This window comes from Mesoplodon densirostris, chromosome 3 (assembly GCF_025265405.1).
Source record: "Mesoplodon densirostris isolate mMesDen1 chromosome 3, mMesDen1 primary haplotype, whole genome shotgun sequence".
Taxonomy (NCBI): domain Eukaryota; kingdom Metazoa; phylum Chordata; class Mammalia; order Artiodactyla; family Ziphiidae; genus Mesoplodon; species Mesoplodon densirostris.
The window spans coordinates 28,948,076-28,970,584 of NC_082663.1; the positions used below are offsets into that span (position 1 = coordinate 28,948,076).

At 41.9% G+C, this 22,509-nt stretch overlaps 1 protein-coding gene and 1 non-coding gene across 4 annotated transcripts in view; one reads left to right on the forward strand and one right to left on the reverse strand.

The window, feature by feature from the left end:
• Nucleotides 1-6,724: 6,724 nt before the first annotated feature.
• Nucleotides 6,725-22,509, reverse strand: part of C1QTNF3 (C1q and TNF related 3) — a 30,068-nt gene continuing 14,283 nt past the window's right edge. For all 3 annotated transcript variants that reach the window (XM_060092779.1, XM_060092778.1, XM_060092781.1), the window contains exons 4-6: nt 18,639-18,768; nt 10,897-10,996; nt 6,725-9,132 (exon numbers count right to left, since the gene is read on the reverse strand). In XM_060092779.1, the coding sequence (XP_059948762.1) occupies nt 8,973-9,132; nt 10,897-10,996; nt 18,639-18,768 (390 nt within the window). In that variant the 3' untranslated portion in view covers nt 6,725-8,972. The remainder of the gene's footprint in view (nt 9,133-10,896; nt 10,997-18,638; nt 18,769-22,509) is intronic.
• On the forward strand, nt 14,816-14,919 carry LOC132487254 (U6 spliceosomal RNA). The gene has a single exon (XR_009531551.1). It is a non-coding gene; the product is annotated as a U6 spliceosomal RNA (small nuclear RNA).

The following is a 22,509-nucleotide window of genomic DNA, read 5'->3' on the forward strand; positions in this document are numbered from 1 at the left end:
CTTAGCAGCATCAAGCTTTACTCATAAGGTCAAAGATGCAGATCATGGAGATAATAAATGGAATATCTCCTGCCTTACCGGTAGACAAAGGATGTCACAGTCATCAATGATTACAGCCACTGCCAGAGCTGGTGGCCCTGAGGGAACTCAGGAAGGGAAGAATACCTGCCATCTAGCAGCCATCAGGCTGCAGCCACCGTCTGTGGTGAGCCCCAAGGAAACTCAGGATGTAAAAACACAGGATACTGGCCCCAGATAGCTGAGGTGCATTTCAAAGGCATGATTTCAGTGAGCCCAGACTCTTGCATCTTCCCATACATAGAAAGCGCTCCTTAACTCTGGATATCTGGTTTTCTTTAATTAACAGTAATCTTTTGATGTTCCGACTACCTGCCCCTTGTTGCAAAGCTCCTATATATCCTAGCTCTCCCCTCACCTCCTCAGAACTCCTGAGCAGTTTTCTCAGGGTAACTTGAGATACTGCCTCCCAGGCTTGAAGTCCTAAAAATTCCTGCCAAATGAAACATAACTCTCAACTTTGAGGTTGTGAATACTTTTTTAGTCAGCAGAGACATGATCAGACAAAGCAGAGGTCTGGGAAATCTCACTTGACACCACAGGACCTTCCTTCCTTCATTGGACACATACCCCCTGTTACAAGCTGAATTGCATCCCTTTAACATTCATATATTCAAGTCCTAATCCTAGTACTCAGAATGTGACTGTATTTGCGTTGCAGCAAAAATAGAAATGAAGTTTTCCTTTTCCTGAGAGCAAGGAAAACAAAGGGAGCAGTGAACACGCTAGAGAAGAAATGTAACCTGGCCTGAAAGAGTTAATCACTCCTAGTTTTATTTTAACTGTCACTGGTCTGTAGTATCTGTAACTAGATTTGTACTTCACAAAATTAACCTCACTCCCTGACACTATGTAAATTACATTCTGCACCTATCACCCCTAACTGCGTGAGTTACATCCTGTGCCTATCACTCCCTAACCTTATTACATCCCAGGGCTTACATTCCCTATGCCCCCTTGTAACAAATCACCCCCTGTAGCTTTTGCATTTCAGAGAGAAGGTTGCTGGCTGATAAAGCAGAGACAAACGAAGCCAATTACCGAAATGCTGGACCCCAATTTCTGGGCTGCCTGACATCACCTATGACTGTTTTGAAATAATGCAAAGGAAAAAAAGAATGCACGACATTCACTACTTCGATCCTTATCACATACCCTCCGGACTGCAAGCCCCACGTATAAAATCTTCTTCGATTCCCCAAAGAGGGGGGAACAGTTCTTGAGGCTCTAGCCTGCTGTGTCTTCCCTTCTGCCTAACAGAAAAATAAAGCTCTCTCTCTCTCATCCTTCAAAATCTCTGTCTCTGTATTTCTGTTTGCCATCGGTGCACAGAGAAGCCGAGATTTCGGCAACATTTGGAGATAGGGCCTGTAGAGGTAATATGGGTGGGTCCTAATCCAGCATGACTGGTGTCCTTATAAGAAAAGATTAGGACATGGAACACACAGACCAAGGGACAATCTTGTGAGGACAGAGCAGAAGGCAGCCATCTGCAAGCCAAAAAGAGAAGCTTCAAAAGAAACCACACCTGTTGACCCTATGATCTTGGACTTTTAGCCTCCAGAACTGTGAGAAAATCAATTTCTGTTGTTTAAACCATCCAGTCTGTGGTCTTTTGTTATGGCAGCCCTAGCAAACTAATACACCCTCTGACCCATGATTATAGATGAGATCTCTAATGAGGTTCTCAGGTCACCAAACAGACTATATCCCAGAGAATTATTAGCTATGGAACCATGCTTCCTAAATTCTGGATTTATTTAGCATAATTAATCCTGTGGCCAGGGATGATGCCGAAAGCTCAGCTTCTCTGTACACTGGTGCCAAATCAAATCTCAGAGACAGAGTTTTGGGTGAAGTAGAAAAGAAGAGCTTTATTACTTTGCCAGGCAAAGGGGGACACAGTGGGCTCCTGCCCCGAAAACTTATGTGTCCCAACCCAAGAGGATTTCATAAGGAGTTTTATAACAACGCTTCCCAAGGGTGGGGTTGCTGACAAGATTAGGGTGTGTGCAGGGTCTCAGTGGTTGGTCTCCTAATCTAGATGAGCTTCTCTGGTCCCTTTATTTATTTTTATTTTTTTTTTACATCTTTATTGGAGTATAATTGCTTTACAATGGTGTGTTAGTTTCTGCTTTATAACAAAGTGAATCAGTTATACATATACATATGTTCCCATATCTCTTCCTTCTTGCGTCTCCCTCCCTCCCACCTTCCCTATCCCACCCCTCCAGGCGGTCCCTTTAATCTTGCCTCAGGTGGTTTCCTGGCTGCTCCTCCCTTGATTAGCAACTGTTTGAATCTGCCCTGTGGAACTCAGGGAAGGTCATGGAGGCTGGAGTCTTTCCTGCAAGAAATGGGGGACAAAAAGAGGCCTCCATGCTCAGGAGCCCCACAGGGCCCCTCTCGGTTTCACTCCCCCCTTTTCTTTGATACTCCTCAATCTTGAGGAGAACAGATGTTGGAAGAGAGAAGGGAACAATTGTTTCGGATAGAGATGTTAATCATAAACTCAGCAGAGGAACGCAGTTTTAGGGGGACTCAGTTTTAATCCCCACTTCGGTTTTATCTTTCCCCAAATCTTTCAGGGAATTGGGCTACCAGTGCTGTGACTACTTCCTGCTGAGATGGGGCGTAGTCCTGAAATAGGAGGGAAGGGGGCAGGACACAACCTTCGAAAGAATGACACCGCCCAAGGACATGACATAAACTGATTAGAACCAAATGGGTCCAAGATGGCAGACAAGTCGACTTCCACTGGAACTTGAGCCTCAGTATATGCTCACTGTAACACATCAGCAAGCTAAATAACACACCCACAGGTACCATGACAGTTCCAAGCCTGACCATAAGGATCAAAAAGTGGGTGGTGGCCCAATTCCTGGAAATGCCTGCCCGTCCCCCTCCCCTCCCAAATAGCTGGAATTCTCCTCCCACTCATTAGCCTATGAAATTACCCACCCCTATAAAAACTGATAACCCCATACGCTGGTGCCTTTCTCACCTTCTGAGATGGCTCACACTCTGGGGAGTGTGTTTCTCTCTAAATAAATCCACTTCTTACCTATCACTTTGTCTCTCACTGAATTCTTTCTGCAATGAGACATCAAGAGCCTGAGCTTCATTAAGTCCTGAGACCAGGTGTGTGATCCAGTTGGAAGACTGCAGGTTTTGGCTGGGTTTGAGTCCCAGCTGCATGGGTTCAGGTCCCAATCAGGGTTTTGGCTAGGCCATGCCATGCGAGGAGATGTTTTGCAAGATAAATGGCCTTTTTACTTTACATCCTCACCTCCTCCCCCTTTCTGTTCTATAAAAGAAACTGGCATCCACACCCTGATAAGATGTTTTCTCCAGGACCCTGGTCCACCATCTTCTTGGTCTTCCTGCTTTCCAAATAAAGTCTCCATTCCTTGCCTCAACACCTCATCTCTGATTTATTGGCCTGTCGTGTGGTGAGCAGAGAGAGCTTGGACTCGGTAATACTGCCATTTTGGTGCAACAGACACAGTTAGAGGTAAGAGGAGTGACATCCAGAACTTTAGTAGACAGAATAGATCTCATTTCCTTAGGAAATCAGAGAACAAGTCTGAAGCCAGTTGTTTCCAAACCATTCCCTGTATGGGGAAAACCCTTCAAGGCAATCCCGAAGACCTGGAAATAGGAAGCTGACCACATACCTAGCAGTTAGAATTATCAAAAGGACCAGCATATGAATCTATAGGTAGAAGGTATGAGAAACGATAAGAAAACAGAATTTTCATTCAGTTTGTCAGAACAAATACTTAAAGTTTCCCAAAGGGTGAGATGTCAGGAGTCTGCTCACTGGCTCTAGGCAGGCTTGGCTGGTCAGTCTCTGGTAATCTCCTTGCTCTGGTGTGATGTACCCATGGTTTTGAACTAACTGTTTAATTTTTACCTCCTGTGTTAGAAATGTTTCTCTTTCTTTACTCTTAGGAGCTAAGAGTGAAACCGAGTGGGGCCCTATGGGGCTCCCAGGCATAGAGGCCTTTTTGTCCCCCATTTCTTGTAAGCAAGACTCCAGCCTCCATGACCTTCTTTGAGTTCCAAAGGGCAGATTCAAACAGTTGCTAATCAAGGGAGGCACAGCCAGGAAACCACCTGAGGTGAGATTAAAGGGAGCAGAAAAGCTCATCTAGTTTAGGAGACCCACCACCTGAGACCCTGTACACACCCTAATCTTGTCAGCAACCCCACCCTTTTGAAACTCTGCAGAAGAAAGAAGAATGCAAGACTTACTGGGTTGATCCTTATCACATACCCCTGACCAGGAGCCCCGACTATAAGACCTCTCCCTATTCCCAAGGGAGTGGAGCACAGATCTTGAGGCATTAGCCTACTGTGTTCCCTCTTTGTCTGGCAAAGAAACAAAGCCACTCTTTCTTTTCCTCCATAACTCTGTCTCCATATTTCTGTTTGACATTGTTGCACAGAGAGCCAAGATTCTGGCATCAGGAGTAGTTCCCTATATATAATTCCATAAGGGCTCAATCCTAGCCCGCTTCTAGGGGTCACCAGCATACAGAGAGCAATTGGCAAGACCTTGTCCCATTTTAGATGTGTTTTCTGGCATAGCTTTTTTAGGGGAACCACTAACAAAGCTAACCACCTGCCCTGGCCAGGCAAGATAGTAGCCACTTGCGTGAGTTATCTTAAAAAAGGAGGTCCTGGTAAGGAATGTGGAACTAATAAGCTACCACCAACCAGAAGAAGTTGGGAAAGTTCAAAAGGAGAGAGGAGTCACCAGTCCATATGTCCTACCAACCTCCCAGGATCCTTCTTGCTGGAATCCATCTTGGCTGAGTGATGTATGCGCCACCAGAAAGGACCCTGAGTCAGAATGATTGGTCAGAGACAACCTGGAAACTAATCCCATCACCATAAAACCCGAGACTGAGAGCCTCATGGCAGAGCAGTTCTCCTGGGTTCCCTTACCCCGCTGCTCTCTGCCCAGGCGCCCCTTCCCAATAAAGTCTCTTGCTTTGTCAGCACGTGTCTCCTCGGACAATTCATTTCTGAGTGTTAGACAAGATCCCACTCCTGGGCCCTGGAAGGGGTCCCCCTTCCTGCAAAAAATGACCACTCTGGCAGGATCTCTTCTTCTCTATGACTGACATCCTGACCACTCGGCGTACTCAGGGACCAGTTTGCCTGCTGACGGACCAGACTCAGAGGCCGCAACCAGGACCGTTTTATCCTTGGTCTCCTCCTGACTCAGACGACTGGCCAGAGAGCCCTGACAAGGAACTCTGGGTAAGGAACTTTATTGACCTCTTTCCCCTTCCCTCTCCCTTTCCTCTTTTCAACCCCTCCTATCCTACCCTTTTTTCTTCTGTCCTGGTCCTGGACGCAGGAGTCTGGTTGAAGGACCTCAGCCTGACCTGAGGGATGGAGCCTGATCACCTCTGGTGGGCAGAGAACTCGAATTCTGGTCTGGTATCTGGTTTCTAGTTTCTGATAGAGCTGAGTTCCCATCTTCCCTTCCTAGAAGACTGGGGAAAAGTCCCGTAACACCTGGGCATCTGCAGGTGACAGGTGCCTTTGATGTGCACCTTAGCTATCTAGGGCCAGGATCCTGGTTTTCTCCATCCTGAGTCCCCTCACAGCTGCAGTAGCTGATGGCCTGATGGCTGCAATATCCTTTGTTTACTGATGTGGCAAATGATATTCTGATATTCTTCATCCACACATCCATGTACTTTCCCGTTTTTACTTATCTTCCTTCACTGAGTTGAAAACTCATGGAAGGTAAGACTTGTACTTTAAATGCTGAGTCACTCCTGGAATACCACAGTACCTTTGCACAGAGTAGATGTTTATCAATTCCAGCCAGGCCCTTTGTAGTTTACATTTGATCATTCTATCCTCTGTTTAACTATTATTGACTTCAGCTTTTACTCACAATGTGTTCAACAAAATTCCTTCAGTATAATTTATTCGTTGTCCAAGGTTCAAATGTAGCCTTTTCTACCCTGGAAAATCACCCAACCTAATCATTATATGAAGGTACTCTACCCTGTACTGCATTTCTGCAGCAAGCATACACCCATGTGTTTCATTTGTAGAGTTTGCCTTCATTTGGGGTTTGGAATTTTAAAGTTGGTTACTTAGATGATATATTTAAATTTCCCATGACACCTACCTACTACCTGCTTTTCAGAGCCTCAGTTTTAGGAAGACTCATAAAAGCAGTCTTCCAGGTATAACTCTGGTCATTGGTGAAATTATGAAACTATGATAATTACCTTGGCCTTCTCCCACCATCCATACTACCCACTCTTCTTCACACTTGGGACTTATTTGCCAGCCCAAAGTGCTTTCTACCTGCCTGCAACCAGATCTTGGGTGTCTCTACCAAGGTGAACACTGGAATTTAGGCATCAACATAGAAAGACTTCAAGTGTGTGATGAAGGTCCCTTCCCCTCAGGGATACTGATTTCATCACAGGACCCTCTAAACATCAGAGTCTTAAAGACCCAGAGGGTTGAAGTTAGAACAATAGAATAACTGAAAAGTAGCGTTTTTTGTAGACAGTGACCCTGTTCTGTGCCCACACCATCGATTGTATGGCTGTTTACATCATCTGCATGAAAATATTTTAACTTTGTGTTAACAAACCGTAGTGACTTATAATTGTATGACTATTCAACTTTATTAAAAACATTCTAAAAACGTTTAACAAAAGTGGGTTTATTTCCATATAATGCTTATTACAGTTTTCTTGCTTCAGTTTTATCTAAAGCCAGGCCAATATCTTACTCTAAGTCACTTTATTAGTAATGCATGCTCTTTAGATATGAAGTCCTTTTGGGCAACATGCAATATTCAATTATCTATTGACAATGCACTTCTAGGAAAGTTATGACATTTGGTAAGAGTAAACTTCAACCCCATGACCTTATACCGAGGTGGGGTGGGGGAGGGAGAATATACACAAAACCACAAAAACATTACCAGTCAAGCACATTATAGCTAACATCCATTCACTTTAAAATAGCATTGTATATGGATTCAGGAAGAGTTTCAAAATACTTGTAGATCAAAAGGAAAGGGTCAAAGACTGGCATGCATGTGGAACACATGATTAGCTAAAAGGGCAGCTCTAATTCATTATCTCTGCTTCTAGCTATAGGGGGTAATCAATACAAGATACAAATAAGCTCATAGTGAAAAAGCCTTTGTGGAAATTCAAATTGTAACAGAAAATAAATTAAGGGCTCATTACTTCTAAGGGAATTCATTATGTAATATTTGTTAGATGGACATCTCTGTAGTGTATTTTAAATATGATTCAACATCAAGGTAAACGCATATTCCAATGATTCTTTGCTTAAAGTAAACCAATTTGGGGTACTGTCATCAGAACTTATGGCACATTCTCATGAGTATCATTTTGGTGGCAAATTTAATCCTTTGAGAATTGATTTTTGGGGAGGTATAGGCAAAAGTCAAGTGGCACAGCTGCTCTGCGAATATTGATTAAATATGGTAATCAAAGAAGTCACATAATTTTTTTTAAAATATACAGATTTTTTTTTTTATTTTTTGGCTGCGCTATGCAGCTTGCAGGATCTTAGTTCCGTGACCAGGGATTGAATCCGGGCCATGGCAGTGAAAGCACCGAGTCCTAACCACTGGACCACCAGGCAATTCCCATATAATTTTTTATTTTTAAAAAAGATTAAACAATTTTATTATATGTCTCCTAAGTGAAATACCCTTATATTTTGTATACATTAGTTTGGCTGTATATGTTTGGGTTTACAGCTCCTTAAACATGCCATGTCAGTGTGTATATAGTATACTAGGGTAATTTCTAAGCTGATAGAAAAGTGGGTGATTATATCCATACTGTATGGACCTACACTCACTGCAGGCCAAAGTCAACAAAGCTCTGCTGTAATGTAAGAGATGCAAAGGAAAAGAGTCAATCTGATAATCCAGATCTGGTAAGCCCAATTCTGGATCACAGGAAAATTCTATTTCCAAAAATATAAGCCATTAGAAGTCAAGATTTAATTATAGCACTATCCTTATAAAAAAAGGAGAAGTCAATTATTTTTGAGCATTGTGAATACTTCTGCTATCTTAAAGCTATCTGGAATTACTAAAAAATACCTATATTTTATCCATGAATATTGACCCACTGGATCAAAGTGTTACTTCCCAGTCTAGACTTTACAAATATTTCTGGTACCTTGATCCAGGCAAGTGCCCCCTATTCTTTCCTTGGCCCCATCATAATCACTGCATCCTGTTCTCTGAAACGTTGTAAAGAATGAGGAACCCAGGGCATCCCTGGTGGCGCAGTGGTTGAGAGTCCACCTGCCGATGCAGGGGACACAGGTTCGTGTCCCGGTCCGGGAAGATCCCACATGCCGTGGAGTGGCTGGGCCCGTGAGCCATGGCCACTGAGCCTGCACGTCCGGAGCCTGTGCTCCGCAACAGGAGAGGCCACAGCAGTGAGAGGCCCGTGTACCGCAAAAAAAAAAAAAGAACGAGGAACCCAGACCTTCAGGGGTTCCTGAATGTTGCTATTAGAGCCTCCAATACTCTTTGCAAATGACTTCTCTGATGGGAACAATTATTTCCAACCTGTATCAAGAAGGGAACTCTCTTTTAGGTGCCTAGGAAAGAGTGATAAATGTTCCTGGGTATATTAGTCAAGGTCACATGGGAAGACTGTTTTGTGGTTTATTCTTCTGAGCTCCTGAGTCATCCCTCATTACTGATGTACCTGTAGTATGATTAGCAATGTAACCAATAAAATATTTTTTAATACAACATGTAGAACCATCAAATCTAAAGTCCCTCATCATGACAACACCAGCTCAGCTATAAGTCTTCGCAAAAGTGGAGCTGGTCTATTCATATTTTACTTAGTTTCAAAGAGCAGGAAGCCTGCAAAGGTGGAGAAGCGCTGGTGGTCCCCGTGAAGAGCGCCATTGCCCATTCTCAGCCAAACCTCATCCCCTTTGGCCAGCTTCAGCACTGCATGGTTGCTGGATGTATCTGATTTCCCCTTTGTTTCATAACTAGAAAGAAAAAAAAAAAAAGGCACCAACTACTTAGTCTTTGCAGTGAACAGCCAGCTCTTTACCAAAATCTGTCCTCTCTTCTCTTCTGGAGTCTCACACAATTACGTATAGTCCTGGGATTAAATTCTCTAAATGACATGTGAACAGAAATGACATGTGCCACTTATATATAGGATTCACCAATACAGCTCTCACAAACAGCCCCCCTGCTCCTTCCTCATTATGACTGTGTGGAATGCTAATGACAATGACCAGCATGACCTTGGGAGCCATCTGTTGAAGCCCGAGTGTTTGAAGACTGTGCCATGAGAAGTAAAGAAATTTCTATCATGTTCAAGCCCTTGGACCAATGTTATAGCAGTTCAGTCCACCTTAACTAATTGAGAATTTGGTTCTAAAGAAAGGTGCTGCCATAACGCAAACTAAAACATGTTGCATTGGCTCATGGTCAGGCAGAGAGCAGTGAGGAAACAGATATTGTGGGCTTGAAAGTTAGAGATCCCTGTCATGCTAGAGCAAAACATTTAGGCAAACGTGATGACTTGGAATAGAATGCCTGATGCATACAAATGTCCACAAGCTTGTTGTTCTTTCCTCCTTCTGACTGTGGCAATGACAATGATGTGAGAATTGGGGAGTCAGTTTTATAGATGGCAGAAATGCTTTCACCGGCCCACATCCCTCAAAAATCTGGTGGAGCAACCCTCCTTCCAAACTCCAGACAATTCCCTTCTCCACCCTTTCCACCCCATCCTTCCCCAACCTGAAACCGGCCAAGAAAAATTGAGTTCTAGTGTGTTCGAGCCACAATATTCTGGATCTCTTTGTTGCAGCATTTCACCTACCTAACTCATCTTTTTCTCTTTTGGTTTTTCAAAGCCTCTTATTAGAGGCCAGGGTCCAAAAGAAAAAAATATGGCAATCCCCACAAGTCATCAAAAATAACCGAGAAAAGATAACAACCACGAAGTTTTTCACAGAGTTTCACGATACCCATTTATTTAATTATGGGAAAGGTGTTGGCCTCTCTTCCCTACATCTTAAGCTTATATCAGAGCAAATTGCAATATTTCTTTTTTAAATGAACTTTTTTCCAAGGTGCCTAAGGACCAGGTTGCTAAGGTAAACATCAGAGCCACAACACTGCCTAAAGTAGGAAACCAACTCCCAACCCTTGAACTGCCAGCTCCAGGAATGGTAGAGAAGGCCATCAAAAGGGCTAAACTCAGGGGCTTCCCTGGTGGCGCAGTGGTTGAGAGTCTGCCTGCCGATGCAGGGGACGCAGGTTCGTGCCCCGGTCCGGGAGGATCCCACATGCCGCGGAGAGGCTGGGCCCGTGAGCCATGGCCGCTGAGCCTGCACATCTGGAGCCTGTGCTCCACAACGGGAGAGGCCACAACAGTGAGAGGCCTGAAAAGGGCTAAACTCTAGGCAAAGGGGGCGGACAATAGGAAAGGAGAAGAAAAGACTGAGAGGGAAGGAAAGAAAGAATGAGTTGAGAAGAGAATACAAATGAGTAGTTATGGGGAGTGTTGCTAGTAATTAGTTCAAGGCCTCTTCTCAACCTGCTTATGCTCAAGTTTATCAGAGTCACTGCTTCCCAAACAGTAATGATAATCTGGCCGTATATTGTACATGGGAGGTCTCAACAACAACAAGGTTTATGCCAGTCTCTGTTGATTCCTATATCCCTCCTGGCATTGGCCATCCTTTGAGCGAACAATGGCAGCATGGATACCTATGATAGAAAAGGCCACTCACCTGTACATGCTGAAGACCGTGTTGCCATTGTGCATGAGGTACACATACACTTCCTCAACGTCCTCGTGCTTCATCATGCTGAAGGTGAAGAAATACACACCTGAAAGAGGCCGATATTTATCCACATTTATATTAACTATTGTACATTGAGGACGGGGAGATAGCAGGGAAATAGGTCACATGACTTCACACTTCTTTTGTTGCTATTCTACATGGTATGTAGGTTCTTCTTGGCCTTTATTTCTATGAGTGTCCCTTTATCTGCTCTCACCTTCAAACTGCTTTACATATTATTGAGACTTTCTCAGTGTGTAGACCATGTTGCCCTAACAAGAATACAAAGTCTTTAAAGGCAGGATTTGGTTGTATCTCATGGCCTCTCCTTGCCCCTAACAAAGTGCAAAGTATATAAACCCATCCCTAGGTTTAGATTAACCATCATTCACACCTTCCTCAGCACACATATGGACAAAGTAGAGAGCCCTGCATGGAGGCACCCATGGTCTTCTGTGGCCTAACAAAATGACCCAAGTGCAACATTGTCCTTAGCCAAAGATAAGAAAGTACTGTAGCACAGTGAAATGTTCATCAGTTCTAATAGCTCCAGCAATTTCTCATGTTATTCATTGTAAGTAGGTGAAATTATGTACAATAAATAGAAAGATTCAACTTTGGCTCAGCAGCATGACCTTGCTACTAAAAATATGAATCTTTTTCATTAAAATAACAGCAACATATTTTAAAACATGTTAGTTTTTTTGTAAGAGTCTAGGGCTCCTAATTGAAAGTAACTTAATATACCTGATACACTTTAAATACCAGTGTGGAAAATACCTTCACTGAAAGATTAAGAAGAATCCAACAGTAGAGAGATGAGTGAAAAGGAAAATCTTCCTAACTCTAAACGATCTTGGTTTTGAGAGTGCATTTTGGAAAGATGAATGAATATAAATCATCAAACTCTTATTGATTTCCATGCTACATTTTAAAACTAATGGCCTTGTCTTAATCCATTTGAGCTGCTATAACAAAATACAACAGACTAAGTAGCTCATAAATAACAAAAAATTATTTCTCTCAGCTCTGGAGACTGAAATTCCAAGACCAGGTGAGGGCCCTCTTTCAGGTCACAGACTTCTGGTTGTGTCCTCATATGGTAGAATGGGCTAGGGAGCTCTGTGGGACCTCTTCTGTGAGGGCATTAATCCCATTCATGGGAGTTCATGTGATCTAATCACCTAATTCCATCACCTTGGGCATCAGGCTTTCAACATGTGAGTTTTAGGGGGACACAGTCAGACCATAGTAGACTTTGTAAAAGAAAAACCCAGAAACATCTAAAAAAAAAGGAAAAAAAAAAAAAAAACACCGCATAGTTCTATGCTGCTTTCCAACGGTGCAATCAAGTAAAATAGAAGCTCTAAGGCTACCATGTTGATCCATCTGCCTCTGAGTCAAGTTGAACCAAATAAAGATGTATGATTATGCTTAATTTAGTGCCAAGCTGGCATGTTCAATGTGCTGAGAATAAAAGATATGATATAAAAATAAGTCATGTTCATTCATATACCTAAAGATTGGTCCACAGATGAAAAGTAAAGGCAGATAGAAATTAGAGACTCAAAAAAGTAATTTATATGTGTGCAGTTTTTCACATTTTACAAAACTTCTTACTACATGCACACACAACAATTTTCAATGCCTCAAGAAGATAAAGTGGGAATCAAAATGACAGAAAAAGGGACTTCCCTGGTGGTGCAGTGGTGAAGAATCAGCCTGCTAATGCAGGGGACACAGGTTTGAGCCCTGGTCCAGGAAGATCCCACATGCCACAGAGCAACTAAGCCACAACTACTGAAGCCCGCCCGCCTAGAGCCCGTGGTCCGCAACAAGAGTAGCCACCGCAATGAGAAGCCCACATGCTGCAACTAGAGAAAGCCTGTGTACAGCAACGAAGACCCAATGCAGCCAAAAATAAAATATAATAATAATAATAATAATAAAATGACAGAAAAAGATACTACTTTTCCTGGAAAAAATGATGTCTATTATAAAAAATAGATGCAGAAGAATTTTAGAAAGACTAAGAAACCAAATGGTGAATAAATGAAATGACTATAGAGTTGGAAATATAATATAAGAGTGAATCTATATTATATCCACAGGTGGGTTTGCTCTGCGAGGGAAGGTACTAAAACCAGAGATAATACATTTGAACTCTGTTTTTCAGGTCTTTGTGCTACATAACTGTAAAATTCAGCCTTCTCTGTCCCATCACTCCCAGAGTTAAGAAGTATGAAAAGGGGGCTTCCCAGGTGGCGCAGTGGTTGACAGTCCGCCTGCCGATGCAGGGGACACGGGTTCGTGCCCCGGTCCGGGAAGATCCTACATGCCGCGGAGCAGCTGGGCCCGTGAGCCATGGCCGCGAAGGTTGAGCATCCAGAGCCTGTGCTCCGTGACGGGAGAGGCCACGGCAGTGAGAGGCCCGCATACCGCAAAAAAAAAAAAGAAAAAAAAAAGAAGAAGTATGAAAAGTTCATTTTATAATCTATTGGATGAGGTTTAAACAGTAAAGTGGGAGTCAAATGATGGTTGTTATTGTCTGAATTATGTCCAGCCCAAGAGAATTCTAAAAAACAACTAAATCCTTGAGCTTCAATTATAAAGCCATTGAAAGCAATGGAAGCATTCATTGGGCATATCTACGCACCTATGTAATTTGTGGCACAGACAGTGTGTAACAAAATAGTTATAGGAAAATTATAACATAAGCCTTCAGAGCAGAAAATCACATAAGAAGATTTAAAGCTGATTGAAGCATGATGAAAGATTGCTTCTATCACTTCATATGCCAGTTCATTTCTGACTTCAGCTGGGTAGAAAAATAAATCAAGGCACACATTAAAAGCATTTGTGACAGGACTTCCCTGGTGGCACAGTGGTTAAGAATCTGCCTGCCAATGCAGGGGACACGGATTTGAGCCCTGGTCTGGGAAGATCCCACATGACGCGGAGCAACTAAGCCCATGTGCCACAACTACTGAGCCCACGTGCCACAGTCACCGAAACCTGCACACCTAGAGCCCGTGATCTGCAGCAAAGAGAAGCCACCTCAATGAGAAGCCCGTGCACTACAATGAAGAGTAGCCCCCGCTCGCTGCAACTAGAGAAAGCCCTCACGCAGCAACACAACTAATAAATTTGAAAAAAAAAAAAAAAGCATTTGTGACAAATCTAACATGGCCACTGCACCCATCAGAATTTTCTTTTTTTTCCTTCTCAATACCATATACAGAGACAAGGAAAATTGACAGCAAACACCAAAAAAGTATCCATTCTCTGCAAAACTAGGAGACTGAAAAAAAAAATCAATAAACTTAAAATATCAGTTAAGTGCTGTCACATGTCACTGACAGCAGGCAGAGTCACGGGGAGTCAACATAGAGGGCAAGGAGTTTTGAGGAAGCCAAGTGGCAGCAGATCTCAAACAGTGCCCAGAAAAATGCACTCCCTGATGCAGAAGGGCCACTCTGAAATACAGATGCTGAAAAGAAGCTCCTGTGAGCAGGGCTGAGATAAAGCAAAAGTTATGTTTGGGGAGAAAGTGTGGAAAGCCATCCTGCAGTGGCGGATCTCAGAATCTGCCAGCAAATATAAGGCTCCTAAAGGCAAAGGAACTGGCGAGTGCAAGGCTGGTTTCAGAAGTTTTCCTAGACCCAGTGCAGTCTGGGGAGACAGAGAAGTGTGGCCACACACAGAAAACACACAGAGCGGCTGTAGTTAAAAGAAGTGACAGGGCTTCCCTGGCGGTCCAGTGGTTAAGACTCTTGTGCTTCCACTGCAGGAGTGCAGGTTCGATCCCTGGTAGGGGAAGTAAGATCTGGCAAGCCCTGTGGGGCAATCAAAAAAGAAGTGTAGAGTACTTGCTTCGGCAACACATATACTAAAATTGTAACGATACAGAGATTAGCATGGCCCGTGTGCAAGGATGACATGCAAATTTGTGAAGATTCCATATTTTAAAAAAAAGAAAAGGAAGAAAGAAAACAAAGAAATGGGGAGTCCCCCAGCAGCAAAGTAGGAACCACCAAGCCACCAAGTCTGGAGGTGTGCTGGGGTCCCTCCCCTTCCCCAAGAAACTACTGCATAGAGCTGATCTAGGAAAATTCTTCAACCACCAGTTAATTTTAGAAAGTAGAAAAGAACAAAAATTACTCACCAAGAAGAAATGTTCTCATGTGGTAGATGAAAAATGTAAGCAAAGATTCCATCATGGGTTTGAAATATATTAATGAAGCAAATTCCTCTATGAAAGAACATTGTAAAACAGAATGCAGAAACCCATGGTAGAAATGACCAGACAAGAGGAGGAACTGAAAACCACTAATGTAAAACACAGAAAACATTAAAAAAAAAAAAAAAAAGTATCACAGAAACAAGACAGAAGAAATTGGAAGAAGCAAAAAGGATAATTAAGCCCTAGAAGATGCAATTTTAAGCATATGCAGGATAGAAATGGAAAAAGCAAACAACATGAAATGGAAGTAAAGAGCACCAAAAGATTAGAGAAAATAATACATACAGAAGACAGACTAAGAAAAGTTAAAAACAAAACAAATAAAGTGTACTTGGAGTTGTTAAAAAAATTAACCAGTGGTGTACTAAGGTGCAGGGGGAGGGGTCAGGGGGATGCTTGTGAGCGGTCCACCCCCCAGGGGAGGAGTATTTTATCTCTGACATGTTTAGAACTGCTGGTCTATGATGCTAATAAAAAAATCTAGCTAACTTTAATTGGCTTTATTACAGTTTTTAAATATTCTATAGACAATATATCCCGTTTGCCTAATTTCCTAACACAAGTCAGACGGCTCCCAATGCCACCTCACCTTAGTACAACGAGAAGAAAAAACTTAATTTATGTTTTAAAATATAATTCAAAGAAGCTTTCCCAGACAAAAAGAAGGCTTACACACACATATTGAAAGGACACAGGAGGAAAATTTGACCCAGAATGATTAACACTTCTTCTAGAAAACTCACTGGACTTTGAAGATAGAGAAAGAATTCTTTGGGAAGTCAAGCAGAAAGATTGTCACTTAAAAGACGAAAAAACTCAGACTTATGTCAGAGTTCTCCAGACCAAATGCCAGAAAACAGGACCAAAAAAAAAAAAAAAAAAAAAGTAAGCCAAGGTTTTTATTTGCAGCCAAGTTTATAACAGTTTAGACCATGTAAAGTCTCAGGGAATACTGATGGCATAAGTTTTCTTGAGAAAATTAAAGGATAAAGTTTAACTAATAAAGAGATGTCTGGGAGACTGGCAAAATGACTAGTGGTGAACATTGAATATATTTAACTGCAAGATAAGTCCAAATCATAGGAGGGGATAATGCTGACAAACTAAAATGTAATTGTTTCATACCTTGACAGTGTATAAATGATTCAACCACAAAAGTTAAAAATTAAGAAAGAGAGAAGGTGGGAGACAGGATAAGCTCATTGATTGGCTTATTTGTAATATTTGATATATATATATATATATATATATATATATATATATATATATATAAAACATGTATATATATAAAACACTATCCAAAAGAAAGCTGGGGAAGCTATAATATATTAAACATAGGAGACTTCAGAAATATTATCAAGGATAAAGAGAAACATTATATAATGATAAAGGGTCAATTCACCAATAGTCTAAATGTCTTTTAACTCATGAGTGGATAAACAAACTGATACATCCATTCAACGGAATACTACATAGCAAGAAAAAGGAAAACACTATTGATTCATACATAGACATGTGTAAACGTTAAATGAATTTTGCTAAGAGACATTGTATATATTGTACAATTCCATTTATAAGACATTTTGGAATTCTAAGGTTGGAAAACCGATCAATCATTGTCAGGGGTTGGAGTACACAGGGGTTGACTACCAAGGGATAGCACAAGGGAATTTGGGGGTTGAAAGAACTGTTCCATTTGATACTATGGTGGTGGAGATACATCTCTATGCACTCATCAAAACCCATAGAGCTGTACACCACAAAGAATAAATTTTGCTCCTTGCAGAGTTTTAAAAACTCAACTAGAATATGAGAAACTCAAGATGAGATTATGACAAATGAATCTAACTGTATTACAAATGAATGAAGTAACAGAACTGAAGGGCATGGGGGATAAAGATGATCTAAGGGCTTTTAAAGACAGTGTTTTGACTGGATGGTAAAAATAAAAAAATTGGACACAAACATTACACCCTAGTTGGTAACTTTGTTTCTCATGGCACACGGGTTTGCAATTTTTTAACTACTTTATTTGTATACTAAGGTTCAACAAATAAGTAAATATATTATAGATTAAGAGAGCCAGGGTTCACATTGTCAAAGAAACAAGTTACAAATAAATAAAGAGGATGCTAGGATGAACTCAGTGGTGCTGGATTTGAGTCAGATGTATCAGAATGAACTCATGTTTTTTCGTTTGTCTTTTAACACACAATATAGATAGATAGATTGTATCAGAATGAACTCGTTTTATTGTTTGTTTTTTAACACACAACATAGATAGATCGATAGATAGATGATAGTAGGAAAATAAATACAGATATGTATGTATGCATGATTAGTATACATGTGTATTTCCTAACTCTGTCCATTGACAGGACCCAGAAGCAGTGACCTCCTAATAGGGATGAGTACATTTAGCACCCAAGTTTTGGTTTCTAAATACTACTCTCCAATGAAAGGAACCAGGATACTTGGGAAAATGGGTATTTCCAGAGCTAGGACAGGGGAAAATGCAATATGAGCTTGAAGCAGCTTGTGGCACTAGAAAGTAAGAAAGTTGTTGGGGACTGAATAATGGCCCCCATGTGTGCTCATGAGCTAAAATCCCCAAGATCCGTGACTGTTACCTTATATGGCAAAAGAGATTTTTCAGGTGTGATTCAATTCAAGGTTTTGAGATGGGGAGGTTATCCTGGATTATCCAGGTGGGCCCAGGGTAATCACTCTGTCTGTATAAAAGAGCCAAGGAGGTCAGAATCTGAGAAGACAAAGTGATGGGACAGTGGACGCAGAGATTGAGGTGATGTGGCCAATAGGCAGGTAATGGTGACAGCCTCTAAAAGTTGGAAGAGGCAAGGCCCTAGAGCTCTCCAGAGGAACCAGCACTGCCCATAACTGGACTTTAGCCCAGTTGGACTGAATTTGAAGTACTGACCTCCAAAACCGTTACAGAATAATTATGTGTTGTTTTAAGCCTCGCTTGTAGTAATTTGTTACAGCAGCAATAGGAAATGAATACAGAAGTACTCAAAAAAAATTTTTTTTAATGTTTTTAAAATACGATACGGCCTTCCTTGGGGTGGTGGCAAAGGAGAGGGGATGAACTCAGTTATGACACATTTAAACTGTGAGAATAAGGGCTTTTCAAGGCAGAGGTAACTATGCCCTTAAGGTTTATTTGGTTAGTTTGAATGAGTTAATAATCTAAGTAGCCCATGGTTGTCATCATTTTTAAAAATGTCTCTGTCTTTTCATATATATATATATATATATATATATATATATATATGTTTTAACCAGAATCACAAAGAACTCTTAATTCCCTTAGGGTCTTTCTTTGTTCCCTCCCCCTTCCTTCCCTCCTCCCTCCCTCCCCCACCTCCTTCTTCCTTTCTCTTGGTTGCTTAATTGATTAATCCAGTCATTTATTTTTATCTCTCACCTGATACTGGGGCCCCAAATCTACCGGTCATGACATCGAAGAAATTTCCGATGTTGGTTTCGACACTGCTGAAGATAATCCCACTGTTCTGATTGCTGAAGTGAGTTGCCAGAGAAGCCATGAATGCAATCTAAGCAAAGAGTTAGTGGTTAATTAAAAGGCAATTTATCTTAGAGAAATAAGGTTTCGATACAAGTAAGTTTATTTCACCAATATTTGTGAAAGCAAGATTGGAAATAATTTAAACATTAATCTATAGAGAAAAATTAAATAAATCATGGTGATTTCTAACATTTTTATGTTATGCATCATTAAAAGTATATATCAACAGTTCTGAGCATGTGTTTCAATGAACATTAGACTTTAAAGTGCTTTCTGAGATATTAAAATTCTATTATCAAATAATACTGGAAAATTTGGATGAAATCTACATATAGCTATTAAATGCCCATTAGCATATACTAAAGGATCCGAAAAGTCCTGCAGCCAACTTTTTAACTTTGTTTGCCCTGTGTTATTTTCTCCATAAAAGACATCTGTGATATTATGATTTATAATAAATATATATTTAGTATTCGCCCCCAGTTCTGGCAGAGAACTCCTAAAATCCTCAGAATTTCCTAAGTGTTTAGGGCAATCAAGGTGTCTTTTATTATGTTAATGAGGTAACTTTGGAAAAGCCCCTCGGGAGGGTCTGGTTGTTTGTGGAGCCAACCACGTGATTAGAGAGCTTTGAACTCTCAGTCCTCCCCCATCCCCCCCTCCCAGTCCCTGCCCCCAAACCTCTGCAGAGGAGAGATAGGGACTGGACAGAGAATCAGTCACCGATGGCTAGTGATTTAATTACTCTTGCCTAAGTAATGGAGCCTCCATAAAACCCCAAAGGACAAGTTTTGGAGAGTTTCCCAGTTGGTGAACGCATGGAGATTTGGGGAGAGTGGTGCTCTCAGATAGGGAGTGGAAGCTCAGTTCCCTTTCCCCATACCTTGCCGTATGCATCTCTTCCATCTGGTTGTCCTTCAGTTACATCCTTTTATAATAACTTGGTGAGCAAGTAAGTAAAATGTTTCTCTGAGTGCTTCTGTGAGCCGCTTTAGTAAATTAATCAAACCCAAGGAGGGGGTCATTGGAAGACAGAAGCACAGGTGATAACCTGAACTTGGATTGGCGCCTAAAGTGGGGGAAGGGTGGGGCAGTCTCGAAGGACTGAGCTCATAAGTGTCAGAAGTGAGCTGAATTGTAGGACACCCAGCTGGTATCCGAGAATTGCTTGGTGGTGTGGGAATAGCCCACACTCGGAAATGGTACCACCATTGGAGAGTCACATTTGAAAGTCAATGCCAGTCCCCTGTCCAAATGAGTCATTGAAACTGAGTGCGAATTAGATCAATAAATTCTTTAACTTGCTGGGATTATCCATCTTGAATGAACGGAAGATTTAAGGGAGAGGGGTGAGATAGGAGAGAGCAAATAATTTGAAGTTCTGGAAGACTTGGGGTGTGGACAGGGAGGCAGGCCTGGGAGAATCAACACAGAAAGGATTGGGGCAGTCAGAAGGACTGTGTGAGGGCACTGGACACAGAAGGATGAAGAAAGGGTGACACTGAAGGAAGAGATTTAGAAATGGGGACGAAGGGGCCGGAAGTCACCCTCCGTTACAATCTGCCCAGGACCAATCTTGTCTCCACTTTAATGCCTCCTTCAAGACATGGGAAAGTAATTCTCCCTAAAGACAGTAATGTGGTTTTAGGGTTAAAAAGCTGATGGAGCAAATGTAATAATTGCCCAGGTGTTCTCCATTAAACTGGCTACTACAAGGCCCCTTGACTAGGATATAACCATTCACAGATTTGGGTTCGTTTCTAGCTTTGAGAACCATCCATCTTATTAGGTACCTATAACCTGGGTGATGGCATCTGTCTCCTTTTCTTTGTAAATTTATACTGGCACACAGACCGCAGGTTGCTAAAATTATTAAACAGGGGTCATTAAAAAGTTACGAGGGCCTCCCTGGTGGCGCAAGTGGTTGAGAGTCCGCCTGCCGATGCAGGGGATACGGGTTCGTGCCCCGGTCTGGGAGGATCCCATATGCCGCGGAGCGGCTGGGCCCGTGAGCCATGGCCGCTGAGCCTGCGCGTCCGGAGCCTGTGCTCCGCGACGGGGGAGGCCACAACAGTGAGAGGCCCGCATACTGAAAAAAAAAAAAAAAAAAAAAAAAGTTACGAAAAAAAAAAGACGTTACGAAACCACAAAAGCAGGTTGAGTAACACACAGGATCTCTTAGTTTACCCTTAAAATAACTTGATTCCCCCCAAAATGATGGAATTTATCCAAGGTCAAACAACTACCACATGTGCCCAAACAAAGGGTAAAGGTTTCCCCCACTGATATTTCAGATAGAGTTGCTGTACCTTATAGTTCTTTAAAGTTTCTCGTGTTATAGTATTGTCCATGAAAATATTAATCAGTAATCAAAGAAAGAAATTGGAAAATTTTATTAGAGCGAACCTGAGGATTATAACCCAGGGGAAAATCTTTCAGAAAGCTCCGAGGACCGTTCTGAAGAGGTGTGGGGATAGGGGGAGAAACCAGTATATATGTGACTTTGGTGAAGGGGTACATGCAGTCAAGCACACATCTTGGTAGAAGGTTACTGCTACTCACAAGGGACAGATATCTTAGTCAGTGGCTTCAGTGCTTTTCTAAGTAATGGTAAGATGCCAGAAACTAGGTTCATGAATTTCTCTCCTGAAAAGATTTAACTGTCTGAGGGCCAGTGCTGTCAGTTTTCCCAGAGCACAAAATGCCTCATCCTGATCTTCTCCCTGAATTCCTTTCACAGTGTATTGTAGGTCAGCGACTGCAGTGGTAATGACTTGGTTCTTATAGAACTGGATGGTGGGCAACATTCTTTATTTTACAATCCCTTTTGTTCTTCATTTCAACCAAGGTTTGGGAGGCAGTTTGTGACCAATTGTCCCGCTGCACTAGGAATGCTCATTCCCAGGTCAGGTGAGGATTTCCTTGACAGGACACTCCATGTGCTATTACTAGACCAGACCCAGTTAACATTAGCCAAAAGCCTCTGGACCACCTGTGTTACTAGTCTGTTACAGTCCAGGAAATGGCTCCCTCTTGTTGCTTCTTCCCATATCCAGAGTTACACTATTACAATCATTGATCTTACGGAACTATATATTTGGTCAATTGTTTCAAGTCCCCTAGTCATCATTATTTTTATTGGAAGCTCAGTCACACACTGGTAATGAAAGAAAAAATAATCTTTTTTTTTTTTTTTTTCTTTTTGCGGTATGCGGGCCTCTCACTGTTGTGGCCTCTCCCGTTGCGGAGCACAGGCTCCGGACGCGCAGGCCCAGCGGCCATGGCTCACGGGCCCAGCCGCTCCGCGGCATATGGGATCCTCCCAGACCGGGGCACGAACCGGTATCCCCTGCATCGGCAGGCGGACTCTCAACCACTGCGCCACCAGGGAGGCCCAGAAAAAATAATCTTATAAAAATAGGCAGAACACAAGTAATATAGCTAGTAACATTAATAAGGTTGTAAGTAAGTAATGTTATCTTCTAAGGAGTTACATGTCTGACGTCAAAAGAAGAGAAATTGATCTTTATGGTTGAGCAGTTATTTCTGCCATTGGTGAGGTCTGGTTAATGCATAATGCAGATGCACAATGCACACTAGAGGGGAGGGAGGAGGCCAAAATGGGCAGAGAAAAAATTATGTTTAAATTTTTCTTGTCTTGCCTTAAAATATGAATTTTATTCCATCAGTATGTTCTCTCAGTTACTTAATTTTAATCACTAGTTACTGTTTCAGGAACACATACCAGCCAGAAACAAGCCATAAAAAA